Source organism: Molossus molossus, unplaced genomic scaffold, assembly GCF_014108415.1.
Source record: "Molossus molossus isolate mMolMol1 unplaced genomic scaffold, mMolMol1.p scaffold_m16_p_17, whole genome shotgun sequence".
NCBI classification, from domain to species: Eukaryota; Metazoa; Chordata; class Mammalia; order Chiroptera; family Molossidae; genus Molossus; species Molossus molossus.
The window spans coordinates 4,696,652-4,711,319 of record NW_023425352.1 but is presented as its reverse complement, the minus strand read 5'-3'; the positions used below and the strand labels follow the sequence as shown (position 1 = coordinate 4,711,319).

Genomic DNA, 14,668 nt, shown 5'->3' with positions numbered 1-14,668 from the left:
GGCTGGGGGGTCCGGTTACAGGCAATGGTGGCTTTCAAGGGCACACGTATCTAAGTGATTTCAATGGGCCGTGATGGCTAAAGGACCGTAGATGTCAATACGTATTACATCTATGGGAATAGCCCTGCTTGAAAGGGCTCGTTCATGTTTTCAAAAACACCAAAACCAACACAAATACATAAACATATACTCATGCTTGTCCCTTGACTTTTATGTAAGAACAAATTCTATCATTTTAATGTAGAGACCCATTTTGGTTCCCGTTAGAAATGTAAATATAAATCTCTCTCACACACGTGCACACATACAGGGGCAACAACTCACAGGGTGACTTTGGACCTGGCCAGTTTGGCTCAGCGGTTAGAGTGTTGGCTCGCGGATCAGAGGGACCCGGGTTCGGTTCCCGCCAAGGGCACGTACTTCGGTTGCAGTTTGTCCCCGGCCCCGGTTGGGGTTGTGTGGGTGGCAACCAATCAATGTGTCTCTCTCTCTCTCTCTCTCTTCCTCCCTCTTTCCCTCCTGCTCTATCTGAGGATAAATGCAAAAATGTCCTTGGGTGAGGATAAAAATAAAATAAAATAGGGTAACTTTTTATCTTAGAAATAATCCTTTGGGGAAAAAAAACATGAAATGAAGACTCTTCTTCCCAGCCCTTAAAAAGATCAATGGAAAGGGCAACCAACCCTGTACTGTAAACATTGGTAGCCTTTCCTGTATTCGAGCGGAATCTGGGGGCCTCAGACATGGGGCCCCTGCCACCAGACACCGGACGTCAGGTCCCCATCAAATCAGAACCTCTGCCGACAAGTCTGGCTGCAGCTCTGCGGAGGGCTCTGGCCGTGTGGCCAGGTCAGGCCGAGTCATGATGGAGGGGGCTCCTAAGCGATAAATTCCCCGCCGTCACCACGCTCTGATTTAGTTGTATTCCAGTTTTACTGAGGAAATGCTGACGAGCTTCCACGATCACAGCTAATCGATAGCAGAGTATAATTTAAGGCCGAAAAAGCACCCTGGTTTCTGCAGTTGGACGTCAATCAGCACACGGACAGGAGTCAGAGAGACTCTCCAAGGGCAACCTCTCTCCATTTCCAGGGGTCCCCAGGCCCGGGAGAGGAAGCTGGGACCAGAGCAGGAACATGGTTTCTCGGGGTTCGCACGAGAAGCCAGCCTACGCGTGAGGACCCTCCTCGGAGGGGCGTGCTACGGGGAGACCGTCCAGGTGGCTTCTTGAATCAGTTGCAGGCAAGCCCCCAGGCAAAATCACACTTCAGAGGAAAATAATGAGCCCGATGTGTTGCCTAACATGCTGGCCCCAAAACACAGGAACGAGAAAGGAGTCAAAGTTCCACTCACCACCACATCAGTCCTCATCTTCCCGAAAGTCTTGATCAAATGGGCATAATGGAAATCTTCCATCTGTCGTAAAATGGCCGTCATGCAAGCCACGAAGTTCCCCTGCAAAGGAAGCAGCAGGTCCCGTCAGGTGGGCAGAGAGCAGGACTCACAGGAGTGCGGACGTCCGCCGGCCAAGGGTCCGGGCTGGAAACCCGCAGCCAGCAGCCGAGACCTCCGCCACCCCTGGCGAGCCAGCCTAAGGTGACCAGTCACTCCAAACTCACAATCTTTGGGGTTTTTTTTTTTTGCTCTATTTACTTTTCTATAACTGCATTAAATTAAATGCTTCCTGACACGGGGTTGTCCGGGCTGGAAAAACAAGACTGAAGTATGTTTGCCTCACATACGCAGAAGTTAAAGGCAGGGCTGAAATCACCACCACTTACCGTATGCTCTGCAGGCACCTGCATTATCACCATGCAAAGCGCGTGTGAGTTCTTCCCCTTGGGCCACAGTAAAGAAAGGCCTTCTATTACTCAGAAACCTGCCTAGACCCCCTTGGCCCATTTGGAGGCAATCACCATCGACTCCACCGTGAAAGATGGCCTAATTCTCCTCCACAAGGAGAAGGTGAAGAGCATGAGCTCATCGGAATGTGAAGTGGGGAGACTGGCATTTCTCACAGCAGAGAGAGCTGGGAGGAAAGGGAGAGAAGGAGGAAAAAGGAAACTGACGAACAAAAGCAAGATGTAAAGAAGAAAGTAAGGGGCTAAAGTAGTGGGCAGACGGAGGCGGCCAGCATGTGTGTGGCTGTGGGTTTGCACGTTTTTGTGTGTGCGGGTCTGCGCATGTGTGTGGGTGTGTGTGCAGGTCTGTGCATGTGTGTACAGGTCTGTGCATGTGAGTGTTTGTGCATGTGCATATTTCTGTGTGCAGGTCTGTGCATGTGAGTGTGTATGTGTGCAGGTCTGTGCATGTGTATATTTGTGTGTGCAGGTCTCTGCACATGTGTTTCTATGTGCAATTCTGTGTACATGTGTGTGCAGGCCCATGCATGTGCCTGTGTGTGTAGGTCAGTGCATATGCATGTCTGTGCATGTGTGCGTTTGTGTGTGCACACTGAAGGGGATTTGTTTGGCAGGTGAGGTGGGCAGGCAGCCAACCAGTCCTATTGCCATTGACGGCAATGTGTCACTTCTGGGGTTCATGACTAACATCTTAAAAGCCTTCCTTGCTCTTCTACATTTTCCTCTAAACTAATGACATTTTAAGAAACACGGGACATACATTTTCTCCCATTAAGCCAGTACAAATATGGTAAAATTATAGGATGAAACATACTTTTAGATATGTCCCTAATTTTGCCCTATTAAATGAGTTCCCAAATTGCATTATTTTAACAAACTCTATTTTTATAAGCAGTATATTTGAATGCCTAAATGTCTTTGGTATTAATTTGAAATTCACTCTCTGCAGTGAGATGTTCAAGTCCAATATTGTTCCAATTCATTTTACATCTACAGTATACATATATGCTTCCAAATGAGTTCTCAAAGGGTGCATTACGTAAATTGAACAAAATACAGTAATGATAGCATGGTGTCTTCCACTTGCCCAGAAATTAAGTTATTTGTGAACGATAATAATTGCCGAGATTTAGATTCCAAGTTGGGGTTCGGGGAAAGAGCTAAATACTGCTTGTTCTGCGCTGGAGAAATGAGCTGGGACACGGCGAGCATCTATTACTGAATACGAACTTCTGAAATACATGTTTGGCGTCTGTGGAGTTCAAGAGAAGCCACCTTTCCATCTCCTTTATGCTACGAGATGCTGCCTTTTGGGTCACGGTCTCCACGACATTCCACGTTGCTCAGTGACAATGAGGCCATCAGAACCACGGCCCATCAGTCACACCACACATTCTCTTCGGGTCCCATTTTATAGGCAGTGGCACTGGGCGGAGACCTGTTCCCCTGGGAACGCGTCAATGGCTACGAGGTGGCGCTTGGCAGCTGAGCTCAATTCTCTGCCTCTTCTGTGGACGCGCATTTTAGTTCCGAGACCTGAGGGCGGTGCCGAGCAGGTAGGGATCCACACTCAGACCGGCAGAGAGAACGCCGGAAGGGAACAGGAAAGGCAAAGACCACCGCAGACCATGTCCCCTTCGGTGCCTACGGGGCCGGCCATGACCTGGCCTCCCCCCCTCCCCCAGTCCCCAACACAGAGGGGCTTTTCCAGGACGGGAAGAGGCCTGGACCACACGGTGCCCCCAGCCTGGGCTCACGCTAACTTTCTGCAGGTCACAAGAGGTAACAATGGCAACGTGCACACTAGAAACACCTAAAGCTCACCGCCAGCCATGTCTAACCAGAAGCAACACACCGAAGGGCCGACTTCAAAGTGTCAAGTTCACAGCAGAAAAGCAAGACCTCAGAGCAGCCTTGAGAAGGCCAAGGGCACGGACGCTGAGGGCGAAAAGCAACGCGTCGGGAGCCTGGCCGCCCGCACTCGAACAGGTGCGCGGCCACTCGATTCCGGGCGCGGCTGGCCATGAACGCTGACGAACTCCTACGCGCAGAGGCCGAGAGGCTGGGGGAACCGATGTGTCGCGGAAAATGAGGGACTGGAGATAACGGAGCCATTTCCATAAAGCCAAGTCCCAGGACGAGACAAACGGCCACGCGGAAGCCTTCACGGTGGATGAGGACGTCACAGAGGAGGTACCAAGTGGCTCCCTGCTGAACGACGACGGGGACTCTCTGCAGTCGTCCCGGGAGAGGACAGAGACGGGTCCCCGCATGAGTCAGAGGCTGGAAAGCCAGGCGGTGCAAACGTGTCCTTCACGTAACCGCGGGAAACGTCCCGGAGGAATGTGTGTTCAGTTTTCCTAGAAGGAGCAAAGCCCTTTTCTAACCTGAAGCTTTGGACCCCATGGGGAGAGGGGCATGTGCCTGTTAAAATGCGCAGAAATGGCCCTGGCCAGTCTGGCTCAGCGGTTAGAGCATCGGCCTGCGGACCAGAGAGACGTGGGTTTGGTTCCACTAAGGGCACGTACTTTGGTTGCAGTGTGTCCCCAGCCCCATGGGATTGTGTGTGTGGCAACCACTCGATGCGCCTCTCTCACATCGATGTTTCTTCTCTCTGTTTCTCCCTCTCTCCTTCCTGCTCTATCTGAAGATGAATGCAAAAATGTCCTCGGATGAGGATAAAAGAATGAATGAATGAATGAATGAATGAATGAATGAATAAATAAATAAATAGATAAATTTCGCAGAGATGCCCCTCCCCTTCCTCAGGAATGGAGTCTGCGAGCCCGTATTTTCAGGGGAAACTCTGTGGACACCACGAACCCACGGCAGGCTTCCGAGGGCAGGAAAGGGGGGGGTTGGGGGCCTGACCTCAGTGATAACTGGACACAAGGCAAGTCTCCCTCGAAATGGAAAAGAAAAGTTACATTCCGCAGATCTGAAAAAATGTATCTTCTGCGCTTTGGAACGGCTCTATCTGAAATGCATTTCGAAGTCAAATGCTTTGAAACAAGGGGTAGTGGGCAGCGCGGCTGGTGGTGGGCGTGCAGGACTCCCCCTGCCCCAGGGGGTGAGCAAACGTGAACAAAGACATTTTAAAAAATCAGCCCTCTTCCGTCTGACTTCAAAGCAATGCAGCACAGGGCCGGGGCAGGCAGGGTGCGGCTGCGGGAGATTTAAAATTCAGGACAGAATGCCTAATAAACATAAATTGTGAACTTCATTAGTAATCAAAGATGAAAATGATGTATCGTTATTTGCTTGCCAGAAGAGCGGAGAGTCTTTAAGTGATGAGCGTGTCAGCTAGGGTGGGGGACGAGCACTCTCAGACGCCGCTGGTGGGAGCCTAAATTGCTATAACCTTTTTAAAAAGCGATTTAGCAATAGGTTTGGAAAGTCTTGGAAAACATACTCATCTCCTCAGTAATTCCGCTGCTCACAATCCACCCAAGGCGGTCATTCAAAATGGGACGCTTTCTGCCCAGCGCTGTCCATGACATCACTGAGGACAGCTCCGTGCCCAGTGGCAAGGAGCTGGGCGAACAGAGTGAGCTTCTGCAGGCCTGCGAGATAAGGTTCCGACGGGCCATTCAACCTGAATCTCAGAGAAGCAGAGAAGAAGAAGGACGTCCCAAATATTGCATCGGAAATACTACACGGGGCACGCATCTACGGAAAACGAATGTGCTGTTTCCCTGGGGCTCAAATTGAATCGGGTGCCCTGTTTTTCATTCGCCAAATCAGGCGACCATACCATACCGATGTGATCAAATATTATGCCAACGTCAAAACATTAAACACTAACTATGCAAATACGAAGTTGTTCAGTAATGTGAGAAAACGCCGGAAGAATAAAAGTGGAGGTGAAGAAACAGCTAGAAAAAAAGACACCAGAACATTATCAGGGGTGGGAGAACGAGCCCAGATTAGGTTTATAAACCAAAAGTATGTTCCTATTTTGTAAGGTAGTCCTGAAAGAAAAGATCTCACCTGGTAGAAGGGACCAACTCTCCCTGCCCCGAGTCCCCCCGTTCCTACTTCCTTATCCTCAAAAGTCTCGTTCTCAGGACTCCCCTGTCTGTGTGGACCTGGTCACCGCTCTGCACGGCCCTGCAGGCCCTGAACTGGACTGATCTCTGAGCACACCTGGAGCTGCCCCCAGTGCTCTAGGCAGGTGGGCAGGTGGAACAGAGGACAGGTGAACAGGTACAACTGAGATCAGGTAGAATGGAGCCCGGGTAGAACCGAGTCCAGACAGAACGCTGGACAGGTGGAACCGGGAACAGACAGAATGGAGGACAGACAGAACGCTGGACAGGTGGAACCGGGAACAGGTAGGATGATGACAGACAGAACGCTGGACAGGTGGAACCGGGAACAGAAAGAATGGAGGACAGACAGAATGCTGGACAGGTGGAACAGAGAACAGGTAGGATGAAGACAGTCGGAATGCTGGACAGGTGGAACAGAGAACAGGTAGGATGAAGACAGTCGGAATGCTGGACAGGTGGAACAAGGAACAGGTAGGATGAAGACAGACAGAATGCTGGACAGGTGGAACAAGGAACAGGTAGGATGAAGACAGTCGGAATGCTGGACAGGTGGAACAAGGAACAGGTAGGATGAAGACAGTCGGAATGCTGGACAGGTGGAACTGAGAACAGGTAGGATGAAGACAGACAGAATGCTGGACAGGTGGAACAAGGAACAGGTAGGATGAAGACAGTCGGAATGCTGGACAGGTGGAACAAGGAACAGGTAGGATGAAGACAGTCGGAATGCTGGACAGGTGGAACTGAGAACAGGTAGGATGCAGACAGACAGAATGCTGGACAGGTGGAACTGAGAACAGGTAGGATGATGAAGACAGAATGCTGGACAGGTGGAACAGAGAACAGGTAGGATGATGAAGACAGAATGCTGGACAGGTGGAACTGAGAACAGGTAGGATGATGACAGACAGAATGCTGGACAGGTGGAACCGGGAACAGGTAGGATGAAGACAGACAGAATGCTGGACAGGTGGAACAGAGAACAGGTAGGATGAAGACAGTCGGAATTCTGGACAGGTGGAACAAGGAACAGGTAGGATGAAGACAGTCGGAATGCTGGACAGGTGGAACAAGGAACAGGTAGGATGAAGACAGTCGGAATGCTGGACAGGTGGAACTGAGAACAGGTAGGATGCAGACAGACAGAATGCTGGACAGGTGGAACTGAGAACAGGTAGGATGCAGACAGACAGAATGCTGGACAGGTGGAACTGAGAACAGGTAGGATGAAGACAGACAGAATGCTGGACAGGTGGAACCGGGAACAGGTAGGATGAAGACAGACAGAATGCTGGACAGATGGAACAGAGAACAGGTAGGATGATGACAGACAGAATGCTGGACAGGTGGAACAGAGAACAGGTAGGATGAAGACAGTCGGAATGCTGGACAGGTGGAACTGAGAACAGGTAGGATGATGACAGACAGAACGCTGGACAGGTGGAACCGGGAACAGACAGAATGGAGGACAGACAGAATGCTGGACAGGTGGAACAGAGAACAGGTAGGATGATGAAGACAGAATGCTGGACAGGTGGAACAGAGAACAGGTAGGATGAAGACAGTCGGAATGCTGGACAGGTGGAACTGAGAACAGGTAGGATGAAGACAGACAGAATGCTGGACAGGTGGAACTGAGAACAGGTAGGATGATGAAGACAGAATGCTGGACAGGTGGAACTGAGAACAGGTAGGATGCAGACAGACAGAATGCTGGACAGGTGGAACTGAGAACAGGTAGGATGATGACAGTCGGAATGCTGGACAGGTGGAACTGAGAACAGGTAGGATGTTGACAGTCGGAATGCTGGACAGGTGGAACTGAGAACAGGTAGGATGATGACAGACAGAATGCTGGACAGGTGGAACAGAGAACAGGTAGGATGAAGACAGTCGGAATGCTGGACAGGTGGAACCGAGAATAGACAGAATAGAGGACAGATCAAATGTTGGACAGGTGGAACCGAGAACAGACAGAATGGAGGACAGACAGAAAGCTGGACAGGTGGAACCGAGAACAGACAGAATGGAGGACAGACAGAATGCCGGACAGACAGAATGCTGGACAGCTGGAACTGAGAGTAGGCAGAATGGAGCACAGGTGGGGAGGCAGAGAACATTTTTGCGGCAGGCAAGTGAATATAAGATGTCACTGCAGGGTATAGAGACAAGAGGTTAAAGAAAGCACAGATTTTGCAGAATAGGAATTTAGGAGGAGACCGACCTTTTCAACAGTGTCCTTGTCAGCTTGGCTTGGTTTAAGGTCTAAGAGTGAGCATGGACTGTAAGGAAAATCCCAAGGGACTTGCTTCCCAAGGTGCTCTGGCAGGGAGCCCGTTTACATGGCAAAGACAGACCTGGGCACCTGACTGCAGGACAGGGCAGGCCATCGCCTTGGTGAGTCCATCCACCACAGGAATGTTCCCTATGGCCCGGAGCTCGTCCTCCGCTGGGAGTATACCTCTCTCTCCGGGACACGTGCAGAAAACGTGCCTCTGAAGGGCCCCAAATGCCAAGGGCTTTGAGGGCAGCTCCAAACCCCAAAAGCTGTCAGAACTACAACCAGTGAGCCCAGAGCCCTGAGTCTGGGGGGCCGGCACCAGGTCTGGCTACAACAACTCCACTCGTGGGATCGGGGGGACTCTCCCCGACGGCCTGCAAAGACACACTCGGGGTCTACACTCGTCTTCACCAAGGCCAGCCCTGAAGAGGAACTCTCGTGTACAGGGTTAAACTTCGAACCTACTGATGAAAACAACCTGCTTCATAACCATCACTGCCAAGTAAAGGGAAGGAACCCCTCCAGCGACGTTTTCCGTATTTGCCCAATGACACTAGGCAACGACTGTGGTCCAAGCGGGAAGATCAGGACTTGGTGGATTCTGAGGACTTTCATTTGGGGGAGTATTCAAGCCAAAGAACCGACGCTGAAAAGCAACTGATGAGAACTGGAATATGCAAAAATGGAATGTGGCTGGGAGCCCAGTCCTCCACTTAACAGGCAGGTGTGGCCTGAAATAAATCCCTGTATTGGGAAGTTCACGGTACAGGTAATACAAGGCCTGTTTCCAAGAGGAAAAACCAATGATGACATGCTTAAGGGTTCGATTGCTATACTTGGCAAAGGTATTTCTCACGTTGTCAATTCAATATTTGATTCAGCATCAGATATAATAATAATAATAAAAAAAAAGTCTTCATTAGGTTCTATTGTTAAAACTGAGGTTCTTAGAAAAAATGAGCATTCACTCACAGCAGCTGAACTTACACCTTTCCCAGAAGGACACTCCGTGGGAACAGGGAGAATTGTGTTTTGTGCCTTTTCTCGTTTAAAGATAAATTCAGTCCCAGGATTGCCTTTATCCAATGTCTGGTTAATTCTTACTCATTTAGCTTCCAAACTATTGTGATTCCTTATTTGACAAAGGACCATAAAAAAAAAAAAAAAAAAAAAGAATGTTTGTAAAAGTTGACTATAAGAAATTAAAAACAGTACAGTTGGTCAACTACACTACTGCCATCTATTAGCTATTTTTAACTACTAGTGACAAAATTAAACCTAAAATTTAAATAGAGTGGTTGACTTCATTGAATACTAGTATGTTACATCATTGCAGACACAGTAAGAGAAGAAATCTAACTTTAGAAACAAAATCAATTATAATTTTACAGTGGCTGCAACAGTCGGAAGATATTTATGGGCCAAATATACCAAAAGGGCGTATATGGATCTAAAGTTACCCATAACGATTATTTGGTACTTATTCAATGTAATAAACTAAACGCATATTCACATTTGTTATGAAAATAAAAGTAAAATACAATCAAATTTTATACATACAATTATATTTTATGGTATAATGAGGACTATATCTTTATATACAACATCTTAATATAATTCATTTGTTGGTAACAGAAGTTAGAGACTAAAGCAGAAATTTTTAGATTTATTTTCATGAACTCAGTAAATTTGATAATATTAGCGCCTTAGAGAATTTAGAATCTTTAAAGTCACCTCCCATGATACACAATATCTTTAAATATACTGTAATATAAACAAGAGTAATTCAATCTTAATAACATTTTTACCACTGAAGGGAGGATAAATATGCCTACACGTTTTTGTTTTTGTTTTAAAACTGACTTCTGTCCATAAAGGATATTATTACATTAAAGCTACAGATTCAAGCTGAAACTCCTTATTGAATGAAATGAAATTCCTCTACAAGAATCATAAAAAAATACTGTCCTCAGTATCACATCTATTGGGTGGAAGAGTTGGTGAAGAAGACGCTACGTCCCATAGCAGATATTTAAAAATTGCATTAATAAATCACAGGAAGATCAGATATTTTGAAATATGAGATTACTATATGATAGAAACAAGGGATGATCTCAGGTATAAGGTCGTCTTCTTAGAAAATATTTATACACAAATACATGCAAACATTATGTGCGTGTCTACGCTTGACTGGGACGCACTGCAATGCATCACCCGCAGCTCGGCTGCTTATGACTGTGTGGCCGTCGGTGAGATTTGGGCGCTAAATGTCTTGGTGTTTATTTCAAAACCTCCTACTGCGCGGAAGTGACTCCTCCTGGGGGTACCCAGGAGACACCCTGCAGAGCGAGGTACAGTCTAACGGGTACGCAGAGGAAAACCTCAAGCACGAAACACGTCCTTGAGACCCCACATCCTCTCAACTCCCCCTCACCACAGCCTTGAAGAAACTGAAGGCTCCTGAGATTCCGAGAAAATGGGGCCACTTGGAACACACTAGAAGAAACTGAGGGGTGAGGCCAAGATGATGAAAAGATTCAAAATGATGCCGAGTATGAACACGTGCAGTGCCCAGTCAGGGTCCGAGAGGACAGCGGAAAGGAGGGGGTTTCTGGAGGGAGGGCAGAAGACGGGTCAACACAACCCCACCCGGGATGAGACACGGGAGCCTGGACACAACGCGACCCCACACCAGTGGGAGCCAGTCCAAAGACAGGAGAGGGTGCTGGAGGAGCCCTGCCATGTGTGGGGCAACTGGAGGATCAAAAGGAACAATGAGAGAGACAGAGTATAACACACTGAATGAAACAAAGTATCCATGCGTCTATACTGACACATGCATGAGGGCGGTTTGGGGAGAGGCAGAGGTAAAACTATTCCTGGTAGAAGACTGAGAAATGTGGACAAATGAGGAAATCAGTAAATCGTAATTCCAACTCCTAAAGTAACGGTGACGGCCGCCAGGGTCCCCAGTGGGTACTGAAGCCATCAGGTCCAAGGTCTCTGGGGAGGACACTACTCACGATTCTCAGTCATTACCCTTTGTGCCTCCTTGTCTGATGGATGCTAAGGACACATAATCACAAGTAGTATTTTGTAGCAAAAGCTTCTCATCATGAGGCGATGAACAGACAGATCCATAATCTGGGACACCTGACCCTAAAAAAATCAATGGGGAAATTTCACTGTGGGTCGATACTAAATAATATTAGGGAACTGTTGTTAATGTTTGTGGGTGTCATAGAGCTGTGGGAAAACAATCTACCCACAGTCTAGTGGAAAAGACGTACATGCCAATTAAGAAAAAGTGTTACAAACATTATAAAAGCCAGTTATTATAGACCGACAGGGAATTCTAAGGAGGAGGTATTGCTTTTCCAATCAGAGGTGCTACTACTAAATATAGTAACAGCAAGCCAGCGAAAGTTTGGCTGTTTTTAAACACACTGAAGGGGGGCGGGTAGTGAGTAGCTTTAAGCAAATTAAACCCAGGGATACTCATTCTGGAAAATGTCTGAGGAGCTAAACTGTAACTAAATGGGGTCGCTCTGCTTCTGCATATACAACTCCACCATATACATTTTTCTCAAATGCGTGGATGGTGAATTTGTGTGCTCCATGTACTGTACACATGTATTCTGGTCTTTAAAACACTCTCCAGTGAACATCAGGAAGAAGAGTAACATCATCCTGTTTCCCTACCAAATACAGGTCTTAGATCCCTCAGTCCTTTTATTATTTCACAACATTGTCCTATTTATGATGGAGGTTGTACAGGGAAACGAGAGTAATTACTGAGGTCAAGCCTTGAAAGACGTCAGAGGCAGCTCGATGGGGATCACCACTCGACAAAGATCAAGGCTACCGCATGAAGCACGAGGCCGTTCAACCTCTCCAGCCTCAGTCCCCTCATCTGTAAAATGGGGAGGTCGTGAAAGGTCTCCATCAGGTGCACCTGAGGACATCAGCACAGCTAGAGAGTGGTGGCTAGAAGGAACACGGTGGTGACGACGAAGATGACGGTGATTAGTAAAAGATAAAAAGAGTCACAATTTGCCTACTTAAAATCACAATGCATTCGAGACAGAAACGAAGAGGAAGGAAAAACTAGAGAGTCCAGTTCATGGTTTGGAAGAATCCGTCCAGTTAAGATGCCAATTGACACACATTTACAGAATGCCATCAGGTGTTCACTGCAGGAGTCAATGCCCTGCTTCTAAATTGTATATGGAAAAGCAAATAACTTAATACAGCCGAAGACACTGTGAACACAGGGGAGGGCCACACCGCCGGAGCTCAAGACTTACTACAGAACTACAGACCCCGAGACAGTGCGGCAAAAAGACAGTGTGCAGACGGAAAACTGACCCAACTCACGTGACAGGGGTCACTGATTCTCAACGGTGTCCAGAAAATTCAATGAGATAAAAACACATATCTTTGCAGTAAGTGGTATTTTCAACTGGTACAATGAGGCGCTGTTCTGAAAGACAGAGAGAGAGGGAGGGACGGAGGGAGGGAGGGAGCGGCCACACCTCACACCATATACAAAAATCAGCACAGATCACAGGCCTAAATGCAAAACATAAACAACACAACTTCTAGAAGAAAACACAGGAAGAAATCTTGGTGACGTTGGGGTAGGCATATATTTCTTAGGATATGGGGAAAAAAAGGCATGAAATATTAAAGAAAAAATGAGAAGTTGTACTTCAAAATTAACAGCGTTCGCTCTTCGAAAGGCGCAGAGGAGACGCGCAGAGGAGACGCGCAGAGGCGGCGGCACCGGAGGAAACACCTGACAATGCCCACCGGGCCGCGAGCGTGCATCGAGAACGGGTACGGGGCTCTGAAAGCCAGTGGCAAACAAACAGCCCATCAAACAGCCGGCAACAAAGTTCCAATAGGCACTTCACACACACACACGTGCACACACGCGTGCACACACGCACACACAGCCAAGACAAACATGAAAACATATTCGCTGTCACGAGTCCGTAGAAAAAATGCGAATTAAACCCACAATCGGACCCCACAGCAAACCTGTCAGAAGGCAGGGGTCTGAAGGAAGGAAGGAAGGAAGGAAGGAAGGCTCAGAGCAACTAAAACTCGCCGATGGTGCTGATCTGGAGGCACAATGATACAGGCTTTTGGAAAGCGGGCAAGGTCCTGTATCGTTGACCAAGGACTTGGCGTGTGACCCTATCATCCTGCTTCTAGGTGTTTTCCCAAGAACGGTGGACACGTGAGCCCGAACACGTTCACAGGCCGCTGTGTTCACACTGCCGAAGCGGGGACCCCCTTGGTGAGTACACCTAGCGAATGGATCAGCACGCTGCGGAGCGCCCTGTGAGGACCGGTGCCCAGCAATGACCAGGGCTGCTGATCAAGGGCACGGAGCCCAGGCTGTGCACTCGCGGGAAGCCAGGCACGCAAAGGCACCACTGTGAATTCGTCCCTATGACATTCTGGAGAAGAGACCTTGACAAAGGGCAGGGGCTGACTCCAGAGGGGCAAGAGGGACTTTGTGGAGGGAACAGAAACATTTTAAATCTTGCTTTGGGTAGTGGGGACACGACTGTACCTATCTGTCAAAATCCAGAGAAGAAAAGTTGAAAGTCATAAAATTCCCTATTAGTGATACACACCAGCACTGCCATGGTAGTGGGTCCCTTCTTGCTTTGTACATTTGGAAGCGGATAGGTTTTCATTAAGTGGGATCACACGCTAATGATTACAGCTTCCCGGTGCTTTGGTTATTCGGGAGTGCCGACTACCTCACTGTGCGTGTTCTCATTTTCCTGCAGTGTCCATGCTGATGTATTCTTGCACATGAACTTTAGAACCACATCACTGCCTTTGAAACCAGTCCCAATGGAATTGAAACGTAGATTCCACCGAACATTTAAACTAATGAGGAGGTTCTCCCCACCAGCCTCTTCATCACTCAGCATGCTGTTCCCACGCCGTTCCGGCAGATGCTGCGGTTCCCGTCCTCGGGACCTTACCTAGCTCTTGAATTACTGTTCGCGTTGGGAAGATGTGCTTTTTTGTTCGTCTGTTTTCAAAAAGAGTTGAAATCTTCTCTGTATTTTTATTTATGTAATTGGGGAAACTGTTGAAGTTGACGTGTAGGTTTTGTAACTGAACTTACAGAAAGAACTCTGTTATTGCTCCCAATAAACTTTGTTACTTGGAAGAGTGGATGGCCCTAAACAAATCAAAATAACACCTGTCGACAGCTGTGTGCTGTCCCCTCTCATCACCGTGAGTCATCTTTCAGTCTGTAGACTATTAGTCTACCACCACCAAGACAAGGTCAAGCTGTAACAGTAACTACCAGTGTCTTTATTTTCTTAGAGATTTTAGTGGGCACGCCGTTAGGGTCTCCTTTTTAAAGTTTATTCATTTTTTTACCTTATTGATTATATCTCAAGAAGACATGAAATGTCACGTAAGTTTAAGGTATATAA

The 14,668-nt window shown here is 47.8% G+C and overlaps 1 protein-coding gene across 1 annotated transcript in view; it reads right to left on the bottom strand.

The window, feature by feature from the left end:
* The window catches only part of DOCK1 (dedicator of cytokinesis 1), a 423,011-nt gene that overhangs the window by 145,919 nt on the left and 262,424 nt on the right, over positions 1–14,668 (bottom strand). The window contains exon 28 of the mRNA XM_036264869.1: positions 1,354–1,455. Coding sequence (XP_036120762.1) covers positions 1,354–1,455 — 102 coding nt within the window. The remainder of the gene's footprint in view (positions 1–1,353; positions 1,456–14,668) is intronic.